This window comes from Bidens hawaiensis, unplaced genomic scaffold, assembly GCF_021521415.1.
Source record: "Bidens hawaiensis isolate Kalapana, Puna unplaced genomic scaffold, B.hawaiensis_p1.1 tig00015923_1, whole genome shotgun sequence".
Lineage (NCBI taxonomy): Eukaryota > Viridiplantae > Streptophyta > Magnoliopsida > Asterales > Asteraceae > Bidens > Bidens hawaiensis.
Window position 1 is genome coordinate 492,560 of NW_027492430.1, and position 12,681 is coordinate 505,240.

At 33.6% G+C, this 12,681-nt stretch overlaps 1 protein-coding gene and 1 pseudogene across 1 annotated transcript; both read left to right on the forward strand.

Annotated features, from left to right (window-relative positions):
* The first annotated feature begins 3,140 nt into the window (after positions 1-3,140).
* LOC143550085 (putative membrane protein At3g27390) lies at positions 3,141-7,187 on the forward strand. Its single transcript, XM_077040816.1, has 9 exons — positions 3,141-3,523; positions 3,631-3,739; positions 3,923-4,118; positions 4,576-4,709; positions 4,819-5,107; positions 5,567-5,673; positions 5,766-5,946; positions 6,397-6,845; positions 6,920-7,187. The coding sequence occupies exons 1-9, from the start codon at positions 3,439-3,441 to the stop codon at positions 7,062-7,064; spliced, it is 1,695 nt and encodes a 564-aa protein (XP_076896931.1). The 5' UTR covers positions 3,141-3,438; the 3' UTR covers positions 7,065-7,187.
* Positions 7,188-8,498: 1,311 nt separating this feature from the next.
* Positions 8,499-11,087, forward strand: LOC143550089 (pentatricopeptide repeat-containing protein At5g03800 pseudogene; annotated as a pseudogene).
* The last annotated feature ends 1,594 nt before the right edge of the window (positions 11,088-12,681 follow it).

Genomic DNA, 12,681 nt, shown 5'->3' on the forward strand with positions numbered 1-12,681 from the left:
TGAATGACTGAGATTAATTTAATAAATAAAAATTGATGAAAAGGGTATGAAGGTAATAACCCACCTTTGTTGACTTTCTCTCTCCACATGCAAGTCATATGTCAATCCCCCCCATCATTTTAAAATGTCAATAACCTTTTCATACGCCATTATTTTTTTTTAAAAAAATTCATCATAATAATGAGCGTTTTTTTTATCTTTAATATAAGTATCATATTGTTATATAAAAATATAAAAAAAATTAATGGGTTTTTTAATTGTGTTTTTCTGTTGTTCATTGTGTCATTGTGTAATATGTTGTTTCCATTGTGTTTTACGTTTCAAGTCATTGTGTTATACGTATTCACCGTTGTGTCTTACGTTTTAGGTCATTGTGTTATACGTATTCACCATTGTGTCTTACGTTTTAGGTCATTGTGTTATACGTATTCACCATTGTGTTTTACGTTTCAAGTTATTGTGTAACATGTATTAATCATTGTGTTTTATGTATTAGATAATTTGTTGTTATTTTATCGTTATTTTTACATATTATTATTACACAACGGTGTTATTAGTATTTAAAAAAAACATAATGATGAGTTGAAATATACAATGACGAAAAAACACAATGAAGAAAAAAGACACAATGATAAGTGAAAAAACACAATGGTGTGCGAAAATACACAATCGTGTGCGAAAAAAGACACAATGATAAGCGAAAAGACACAATGATGAAAAAAGACACAATGTCAAGCGAAAAGACACAATGGTGTGCGAAAAGACACAATGGTATGCGAAAAGACACAATGACGAAAAAAGACACAATGATAAGCGAAAAGACACAATGGTGTGCGAAAAGACACAATGGTGTGCGAAAAGACACAATGACGAAAAAAGACAATGATAAGCGAAAAGACACAATGTGTGCGAAAAGTCACAATGACGAAAAAATACACAATGATAAGCGAAAAGACACAATGGTGTGCGAAAACACACAATGACGTGATTTTTGTTTTAAATTTTATATAACAAAAATCATACTCATATTAAAGATAAAAAAATGCTTGTTATTATGATGAATTTTTTTTTTAAAAAAATATCATACGAAAAAGTTATAAACGTTCTAAAATGATGGGGGTATTAACATGTGCCTTGAATGTGAGGAGAGAAAATGTGTACAATTACCTCTATTCTCTTTTTTCTTTGGTTCTCACTTGACACATATCAATTATTTATGGCTTCTCACACTTCTTATTTTTATTGCCCCTTATAGAATAACTTGACCATATTTGTATATACTCTAGCTTTTATGTTAACCTAATAAATTTCCAAAAATATCCAATATCTAGGGTGTGACTCATCTATCACACAACAAATTGTTCACTTTCTGAATTTTTACCAAAAAAATCAAAATTTAGTTTCGCTAGGATTTGTTAATGATACTAAACCTATTTAACTGGCCACCCCCAATGTATATATATATTTTTATCGGCGACAGAATTACAAATTTTGTCCTTTAAATATATGCGATTTATGGATCATGTACTTTAAAAAGTTTATTTGTGTGCGGTGTCCTTTATATGACAAAATACATTCGTTTTTTCTCTTTTTCACTAACTGTCATCAAAAAATTCAGTTAAATCCAAACATATAAAGTCTTAACGTGGTTTTTGTTTAACATGTTTTATTTAGTTTCTTTTCTAATGATATATTTAATTTGTTTTTTTAATAAAAATACTTAAATAGTATGCGTAAAAAGACTTAAATACCCTCACATGCCAAGACTTAATGAGGTTTTTGGATGCAGTTAGTCAAAAGGACGAAAATCAAACAAACATGCCATATAAAGGACACCGTCCGCAAATAAACTTTTTAAACGACCTTATCCATAAATTATACATGTTTAAAGAACAATGTAATTCTGTCTTTATCGGCTAACCTTTCTAATCCTGCTCCTAAATCTACACAATTGTTCACCATATAGCACAAACCCTCAATCTAATTTTATTTTTAACACAAATACTTATTTAGAATTGAGTGATTAAAAGGTAAAATTAAAATGCCTACATTCAACTTCAACTAAGGAAATTCACACCTGGTTGTTAACATATTTCCAACTTGATGGTCGCTATCATATAACGACCTTGACTCCTTATGTGTTAGTTTTATCAATAACATGCTTTGTCCTTCATATAGAATGCAAAGGACAAAGTAATATGGGTTCCACACTCTTTATCGCTCATAATATATTTTCGATAAATATAACTTGTAAAGTGTTTGGATTATCATATGAACAAATAACCTTTCACTTACATTTAAAATTCAATGTTGCATTCACAATTTTATCCATAGCATACCAATGCCAGAATGGATTGTTCGACATTAAAAAATTTGAAATATTTTTTCAATGGTTTCATCTAATTTGATAATCTATATCACTTTCTAAAATAATGATGAAATTTAGAGACTCGCTTATTTTTATTTCATTACTTGTGTAGTGTTTTTCAATGAAAGAAAGCCAAAAGGTAATTAAAAAAATCAAAAAAATATATGTAACTAAATAAAGATAGATACGGGTAAATGAAATTTATAAACAAATATGTTTTGTTAGCTAAATATTAAAGATATCAATTAACTAATAGCAATAACATATGTGAATGCAAGTAGAAGCAGTGTTTGTTGGAATCAAACCCCAAAACTTGGGTAAATGTATTGACTTAAAAAAAATCAAACTATATTGTTAGGAGAACAAGCTAATCGACTTTAAGCGAAATCTGAATAAGTGAACCGACTTTAACCGTATAGTTTCTAGTTATTATAGACCACATGTTTTAGATTTTAGTTTTTGTCTTACACCATAACCAACTCATACTCACCCCTAAAAATATGTTAAATGACCTAATTACATTAAAGAATTGACGTGTCATAAAACTTTAGGTCTTGTCATTATCCAACCAAGATGTTATCCAAATATGCTAGTTAAAAAAGGCTAATATACAAAAAAATTATCATGTTTAACTTTTAAGTTGTAATCACTTGTTAAATAATTGAGAGTTTGATTATCCAAAAATTCTTTTTTTAATCTAATACCTCATGGAAATGTCATGGGAATAAAATAATTAAAAACTAATTAGAAAATAAAGTAAAAACAAAATTATGTAAAATAATACAATAGCAGTTGAAAAGCTAAAGTGACATTTGAATACATAATATTAAAAATATAATCATCAAATAAAATCCAAGTCATAATATTTAAAACCAAGACAAAACAAATATTGATTCCATTCCAATTAAACTTTATATCTCCCCTGCGGTTCAACCTTATGCCCTGTTCTTCATATCAAGATTCCTTCCAATTTCTTCTTGATTCTAATAAAATTCCATATATTCTTGATCAAATTAGAGTGTTGGAGTTAAATTTCAATTGGGTTTTGCTGTTTGATCATTAAACAAAGTATGCTAAACGTGTTGCCGGATTGGTTGAAGATTATCTATGTCGTTTTCGCCTTTTGTTCTGCTCTGTTCTTTGGTGTTCTTAAAAGTTAGTACAAATTTGACCTTTTTTTTCTGTTGTTTGATCACCATGAATCTGTTTTTATTCATGTGAATTTGCAGGCTGATTTTATGTATGTATGAATATTGATGCAGGTATATTGGTCGGTCCGATTGCGGCTTTGATTCTTATTATAGGAAATGTTGTGGTGATTCTAGCTCTGTTTCCTACACATGTTGTACGGACCGTCTACACCCTTCTTAAGTATGATGTTCTTATTCTATATTTGTTTTTATTTCTTTTTGGTATTTTTGGGACAAAATCAAGTATTTTGGTCCTAGAATTTTCTTTTTTGGAGTCGTTTTTGAAATGAGTGATGTGACTTTTCAAAGTCAATTTTGGGCTTTGATTTTAACATATATGTTTTATTTTTGATTTAAATGACAGGTATCATAGATTTGATGCACCATTGAAAGTAGCCTTCTTGTTTGGTTTGCCTGTTCTGTTTGGGCTTTGGTTGAGTCTAAGCATAGGAGGCAGTGTTCTTGTTGGTATTGGTTATGGCTTCTTTACTCCATTGATTTCGTCTTTTGAAGCTTTTAGACAAGAAGATGAATCTAATAAGTTCTATCACTGCATTGTGGTAAGTATATCCTTATCCCATTAATTTTAACATGCGAGTATATGCATATATACAGAGGAGCGTATTCAACACCAAAACAATTTAAGTAGAAAACTAAGAATCACATAATCACTTGTATGCAAGATATTTACATAGCTCCCTTATCTAACCAAAACAATATGTAAAAGGCCAGCTCTAATATGGAGTTTTGCCCGGATTTAGATGCTTAGGGTGGACGATTTTGGCAAAGAACGTCCAAACCTGATAGTGGTGGGCCCGTGTATTTTGACGAAGCCTTTTTCGCTTGTGTGCTATTTTAATTTGACAACTAACTAGACACGTTTGTATTTTTGGGTCTTCTTATTGTGAATGGTTATAATATTCTTATAGTTCTCTACATATATTGTTTGTGTTGAATGATCTTATGGTTGTTTACATACACAGATGGGATTAAAATGTTTGAATTGAATGTCAATAGGATGGAACACAGGGCACGATTAAAGGAAGTTGTACGGTCGTTAGAGATTTTGCTGACATTTGTTATCATTCTTACCCGCTCTACTTGAAGGAGCTTCGGGAAACCCCTTCTTCTGATGAACTTAAAACTCTTAGGTACATGTCACATATGTGTGAACCGTGATACGAATAATTTACACAAAAGGTCCTTGTAGTCTGGTTAAATATACAAATATCACTAATATTTTATAACTATGGATTTCAGGTTGATTCATGTGCCAGCATGCATAATTGTGGGATTATTGGGAATAATTATTGATGTTCCTATGTTCACTGCGATTGCGGTAGTAAAGAGTCCGTACATGTTGTTTAAAGGGTGGCAAAGACTCATTCATGATTTAATTAGTCGAGAAGGCCCGTTTCTTGAAACTGCATGCATACCGATTGCTGGTGTAACCATTCTTGTATGGCCTATTGTTGTCATTGGGAGTGTTATCATGGCTATTGTTTCAAGCATTTTCGTTGGCTTGTATGGCTCAGCTATTGTCTATCAGGTTTCGGCTCAAACCCCTCCTTTAAGATCCATTTTTAACTTCAAAGTTCATAATAATAAGAATTACTTATTTTTTTCAGATTAACGTTTGACTTCAAGAGTCAAACTTGACTTAAAAAGTCAAACTTGATTTGACTCTTATGGCAACATTTAATAGATAAAAGAGAAAGTAGCATCAGTTTTTTCTAGCTAAAGCATAATTATTTTTATATGCATTTCATTATTTTAATTTTTAACTTTTGAGTATTAATATGCAAAATGAACACATTTTTTGGGCTTAAACTGACCATGTTCTAGCAATATCACGAAAACTCATGTTGTATTTGGGTTCATGTGTTTGATACAGTTTTTGGGTTTGTATAAACTTTTCTAGTTCGTGTCTGGTTTAACTCGTCAACCCAAGAACACGAGCCTATAAATATCCATAAATTGAACTTATGTTATATGGGTGGAAGTACAGGAAAGGTCTTTCAAGAGGGGTGTTGCTTATGTAATCGCAATGGTTGCCGAGTTTGATGAGTATACCAACGACTGGTTGTATCTTAGGGAGGGTTCTGTATTCCCCAAGTGAGAGCTCATTATTTATTTATTTATTAGTTATTATTTTCTTTACGAAACTTTTTAACACTTGTAGCATATATACTTTGTTTTTTTTATAGGCCAAAATACCGAAAGAAAGGAGTTTCACGTTCAACAGATGTTTCGGTGGTTGGCGATAGTCGCTCATCTGATAGCAAACACGGAGGTCATCCGATGCAAGCTCCTGGTGTAATGTTGATGCCTACTTTGTCATCATCGAGATCGGTTAGGGAGGTTATAAGGGAAGTTAAAATGGTGCAGGTAATCCAAGAAACCATTTATTGTAAGTACAAACTACAAAACAATATAACAAAATGTTTTAGCTAAAAAAAGTGATCACACATTTGGGCCTAATGGGCCAATTCTCTGTGTAAATTAGTCCCAGTCCTGTTCTTATCTGGGCTCTTGTTAAATAAATACTCGTCCAAAACTGGACCGAAATAAGGCTTATAAAAAACAAGTCACATATGATTGGGCTTCTAGGCCTGATATTAGGCTCATTCTTTGTCTTGACTCTTGATTAGTCCTTGCCTTGTTTTTAATTGGGCGCTTGTAAAATACTGTTGTACGGAACTGGGCCCACGATACTAACAGGGCTTATAACAAGTCATATTGCGATTGGGCTTCTAGACTTGATCTTGAGGTGGGCTCAGGCCTATTTGTTCTCTTCTTTGTTTTGTGTTTTATAACTTTTGTAATGTTATTATATAGGTTTGGGGTAACCTGATGCAATCTACTGAAAGTGTGGGAAGGGAGCTACTTGATGCAAATGTGATAGCTCCTGGTGAGCTTTATGATTGGTTAAACGCTAAAAAGGGAAACGAGTCAGCCATCATCGGTATCGGGTTACCTTGTTACTCATTCTTCCAAAATCTTCTTCGCTCGATCAAAGTTGGTTCCGAGGGCCTAGTGCTTCTTGATGGGCTTGAAATAACCCATTTGAATAGACCCCAAGATAGATTACTAGACTGGTTCTTTCACCCTATATTGGTCATCAAAGAACAAATTAGAGTGATCCAGTTAAGTGAAGGGGAGATAAGGTATTTAGAGAAAGTAATTCTGTTTGGAAACGATACACAACGTATGGAATCTTGGGACAATGGTAGCTATGTACCCGAAGAACCTCTTAGGTTAGCTCAGATTCAAGGGATCAGCAGAAGGTAGAAACTGTTTGCATATGTATGTGCTAGTTTTATGTGGTTCGTTTATTAATGTTTAAGAACTGTTTTGACAGGCTGATAGGGCTAACACGTGGTGCAACAAAACTGCCAACTTTCAGAAGAAAGTATCGACAAGTGATTAAGAAGTTGATCCTATATTGTATGGCTAAGGATGGGACAACGCGGTCTATGTCTATGAGATCAGTAGCAAGTGTGTAGGAAAATTTTGATATGAATCCAAGTGTTTGTTCATATTTTTTGTGTGGTTTTGTTGCTTATAATCTTATATACTTGTTTTGTTTGTACAAAAAGTTGGGGCTGATTTGCATAGAAGAATTTCTATGTTTTAATGTACAATCATGACCTTGAATTTTTTTTATCGCTTCCCTTAACAACCTCATGACATTTCACTAAGTTCATACACTTAACATATGGCTAATGTTATAACACTTTATTTTATATTCATCGTTAGATTTATACATGAGTTTTGACCAAAAACATTTAAACATTGTCAAAACATAACAAAAACCAGTAAAGTGTTTTAATTCGAGTCTTGTATAGCATCTCTTTTACCGGTAAAACATGCATATATTCAAGGTTTGTGAAGCTACCAACATTGCATTATTTTATTACAACTAGTTAGCCAATTTGTCAAAGGTGATAAACTTGTGACCGCTAACATGTTCCATGTAAAATGTTTTTAGTGTTGTCAAACAAAGATTGCTTAAAATGTGGAACATGGATGTTATAAGTAGGATGATTTGCGACAGGAAATGATCAGTTATTCTTGATAACCCTGAGGAAACGTCATCCCCCAACAATGTATGTGTAGTCAACATAGTACAGTTTTTTTTTTGTCAGGATTGAGTACGGTTTATTGTTGATGGTGCAAATTTAATAACTGATGATCGACATTATCCTTATTTAACCTTGGTTGTGGTAATTACATTGACTTAACAGAGATTTTTTTTACCGGATTATGGATTATGAAATATTTTGGGTTTTTGAGTGTAGATATAATTTCCTTTTTTATTTGATTTGGTTCGTTTGGGTATTTGAACGTGATTCAATATTTTGTCCATACACGCTTAACTAATTATGGCAATCAGTTGTTTAAAAGTTGAGTCTGACACTCCTATACAAGATATACAAATTCGAAACATGTCCCCAACCGACATCCACAAACAATTTTATGTCCTTTGCTTTCATGTTTTAGTAATATCTTACAATAGTTTATTATTTGAATATTATAGAACATAGCATTGCTTAAAAGTTAAAACTCAAATGTAATTGGTTTTGTTTCTGAGTTATTAATTTAGGGGGTGTCGAGCTCAAGCTTTTCTTCTAAACCTCGAGTTAGGCTTGTAAATTGTTTTTTCACGCTCTTACTCAGCTTCTTTTATTATCTATTCCTTAATTTATATAATTTTTATTTTTTTATGTATTTTTGAGAAAAACCATATACGAGCCTAAGCTCGCCTAGACCTTGTCAGCATTAGCTCGTTTGTGCGATGCGAAATTAAATTACTGAAATCCAAAGGATGTAAAACTTAAAAATTCACAAGATTCGCTTTGCTTGACAAGCCCAAACGAGCTTTCTCATACAAGGCTCGAGCTCGGTTATATGACGTTGAGGCATTTCGCTGTTATTCTTCTTGACACATGGCTGCAATCAACCTCCCATCCACCGCAGCCTCTCTCCATCGTCACCATTCTTTACCACGATCTTCACACTCACACTCACGCTCTCTTTCTCTCTCTAAAACCCCCAAAGACTACACCAATTTACTCAATCTCGCTGTCCAAAATGGCGACAGCCAACTCACCATGGCAATCCACGCCTCAATTCTCAAGCTTCAGCAAAACCCACCTTACCTTTTCAACACCCTTATCACATCTTATCTCAATTTGGGCCTCACAACTCACGCCTTCAAATTATTCAATTCTGTTCATAACCCAGATGTGGTTACGTACACCTCAATGGTTTCTTGGTTAGCCAAGTCCAATCGAGAGATTGAAGCTGTGAAATTGTTCTTTCAAATGAGGGAACTGGGTATTGACCCTAATGAGTATAGTTTTGTGGCTATGTTGACTGCTTGTGGGAATGTTTTGGATGTGGAATTGGGGTGTCAGGTTCATTCTTTAGCTGTGAAAACTGGGTGTGTCGATGATACTTTTGTTTCGAATGGTTTGATGGGGTTTTAATTGTAAATGTGGGTGTTTGGGTTATGCACTTAAGCTGTTTGATGAAATGCCTGACAGAGATGTTTCGTCTTGGAACACGGTGATTTCGGGTTTGGTGAAGGAGTGTGAGTATGAAGAAGGTTTGGAATTGTTTCGGGATTTGTTACGGACGGGTGGGATTCAACCGGACCGGTTTACGCTTTCGACTGTTTTGACTGCCTGCACGGAACATGCTGCAATCATGGAAGCCCGTGAAGTTCACGCGCATGCGTTAAAATTCAGTTTACAAAACAATCTGAGTGTTGGTAATGCATTAATTGGGTTCTATAGCAAGTGGGGTAGCATAAAGGATGTAGTATGTTTGTTTGATTCAATGCGTGTTAAGGATGTAATAACATGGACACAAATGATATCTGCTTATATGCAATCTGGACATCTTGAAATGGCACAGAAGGTGTTTGATGAAATGCCTGAGAGAAACTGTCACTCTTATAATGCTTTGTTACAGGGGTTTTGCCAGAACGGTGTCCCGTCTAGAGCTTTGTTCATGTTTTGCAGAATGATAAAAGAAGGTGTAGAGTTGGATGATTTCTCATTAACTATCCTCATCAACGCGTGCGGGTTGCATGCAGATAAACCCACCAGCAAACAGATACACGGGTTCGTACTAAAGTGCGGGTTCGAGTCAAAACGACCGTATTGAGTCTGCATTGCTTGATATGTGCTCAAAGTGTGGAAGAATAGCTGATGCAGAGACCATTTTCCACTCCAAGTTGTTAACCCAAACGAGTTCAAGCATATGGACATCAATGATTTGCGGGTATGCTAGAAACGAGCTTTTACATGCAGCAATTTCATTATTCTTCAAAGGTCAAGCTGAACAACATATATTCATTGATGAAATTATATCAACTACAGTTCTTGGTATTTGTGCAACACTAGGGTTTGACAGAATCGGTGAACAAATTCATTCTACTGCTTTTAAGTTAGATTTACTCCGTGATATAAAAGTAGGAAACGCGTTAATTACGATGTACAACAAATGTGGCAACATGACTGCGGCGATTAACGTTTTCAATAACATGAAACGACACGATATTGTTTCATGGAATAGTTTGATGGGCGGTTATATTTTTCACAAGCAAGGTGATAAAGCATTAGATCTATGGGAAAATATGAAAAGAAAAAACATAAATCCAAATTCCATAACTACCCTTTTGATAATCTCAGCATACACGCACACTACCTCAAACATGGTTAATGAGTGTTACACATTCTTTCACTCGATGAACACCGCTTACAACATTGAACCGGATTCAAATCATTACGCCTCATTGGTTAATGTTTTTGGCAAATGGGGTTTACTTGAAGAGGCCGAGGATATTATAAACAAAATGCCATATGAGCCCGACCCGTTTGTATGGAGGGCTTTACTTGACAATTGTAGGGTTCATAGGAACACTACTATTGGCAAAAGGGCTGCAAAAGAGATTCTTGCTAAAAAGCCAAATGACGCTTCTATATACATACTTGTATCCAACTTATACTCGGCATCTGGAAGGTGGAATTGTTCTGAAACGACTCGTGAAGAAATGAGAGAAAAGGGTTTTCAAAAACGACCTGGAAAAAGTTGGATTATTGTTGAAAACGAGGTTCATTCATTTTATACGCGAGACAAGTCACATGCACGTTTTAAGGATATATAGAGTGGGCTAGATATACTGGTTTTGGAATGTTTGAAAATCGGTTATGTACCAGATACTAGTTTTGTGCTTCATGAAGTGGAGGAACATCAAAAAAGGGATTTTTTATTCTACCATAGTGCAAAATTAGCGGTTACTTATGGTCTTTTAATGACCAAAAGTCGAATGCCGGTTCTTGTTATGAAGAATATTATGTTATGTGGGGATTGCCATAGTTTTTTTAAGTATGTTTCTATTGTTACCAAGAGGGAGATCCATATCAGGGATGCATCAGGATTCCATTGTTTTGTTAACGGTGAGTGTACATGTAAAGGTAAGTGATGTAAACTATGAACATATGTGTGTTTTGCTGTGAAATATTTACATATATTTATGATTAGTTGCTCTTCAAATGTTTTATAATAAATGGTTGAAGTTTTATATTCCGCGAAAGTTTTTAATTAACTCCGATTTGTAGAACTGTGTTTATGAGTAAATCTGACGCTAAAGTAGGGGCCCGTTCTCAACCCCCCTGGGCGCCGCGCCGCGCGGCCAGGAAGGGTGTGATGGTCGCGGGTGGTGGCCGCCTACTTGCACCAGATTTCAAACTCGTTTTTGTTTATTATAACTCCTTAATCCCCTACTAACCATCTTTTATGCTTGTAATCTCATTGGTTGAACTTGGTGGCAATAGCCTAACCTTTCCCTTATAATTACCAACCCATTCTCACCCATTTCATCTCTGTAATTGACTAGAGGTGGCATTTTTAAGTGGTTTTATTTATAAATGTGCTAATTTGTTTATAACTTAAAACGGGCCGATGGGTTGAATGCCACTAAACTAATTAACTATCTTATGGCGGATGTTAGAACTTAGAAGCAAACTCAAGACCTAAAAATGATGCATCTTTTAGGTTCTGCTTACTGGGGTAGAGTCCTCCCAATAACTTCTGCATTTGTATAACCATAAAATATGTTATGAACGCAGGTTCCTGTATCCATTAACCAAAAGTATCAAGATTATAGCATCCCAGTCTGGGTTTAGTCTGGGTTTCCAGAATAATAAAATTCAAACATAACCGGAAAGTTCACACTAAAAAACTGAGTAAATGATGGAAAATTAACAAACATTGTAACCAGCTTATACAAATCGGGTTGGTTCCAAAGAGTTACTTGTCTATTCTCGAAGGGGCAAAGTGCAAAGTGACTAATAGTTATCTTGAGGAGAAAGCAATATAAATAGGAGGGGAATATTATGATTAGTCATTCATGAATTTTGTTAAGATTGAGTAGGCTCTGACACGTGCTAAGACTACTCCCATTGGTGGTCTAAGATTGCAATCTCATTAATTAAGAAAAAAAAAAGAAAAGAAAAAATGGCATGAAAGGGGCAAACCGATCGGTCCACCAATTGGGATTGCAATCCCATATTTTTCTCAATAATGGCCACGTGTTAGCATATGAATGGATGTGCTTTATTTTATTTTTTCTTTTTAATTCATAACAATTATTTATATATATATATATATTTTGGTTTTTGTTTTATAACTTATTATATTTGACTTTTTAAAAAAATCTAACAGTGTCTTACTTAGTTTTTTTTTTGTGAGCATTTCGGTATAAATTTCGTTAAAAATGGTGTTTGTTTAAAAAATCGTATTTTTTATATTAAATTTTAGTGTTTTTTATAAGTATGTAGTTTTGTATCATTAATATGTGTAATTTTGTATTTCATGTTACTATTGTAACTTATTTTTATCTATTTTATAAAATGTGTTTGATTAATATATATATTTAAAGTTTTTTATATTTAAAAAAATATAATTACTTAATTATATTTATATAGTTAATCAAAACTAATTATAAATTGAATATATTTAATAAAAAAGGATGAGATTGGGTTGTTAATGGGAGTAAAAGATTGGAGTGTATTAAATTTTGTAGATTGAAGAGAGAGAAATTAATTTTAT

Coding starts and splice junctions, on each gene's coding strand:
- LOC143550085 (XM_077040816.1), top strand. CDS start 3,439: ATGCTAAACGTGTTGCCGGATTGGTTGAAGATTATCTATGTCGTTTTC. Junction 3,740..3,922: donor ACCGTCTACACCCTTCTTAA/GTATGATGTTCT, acceptor TTTAAATGACAG/GTATCATAGATTTGATGCAC. Junction 5,108..5,566: donor GCTCAGCTATTGTCTATCAG/GTTTCGGCTCAA, acceptor GTGGAAGTACAG/GAAAGGTCTTTCAAGAGGGG.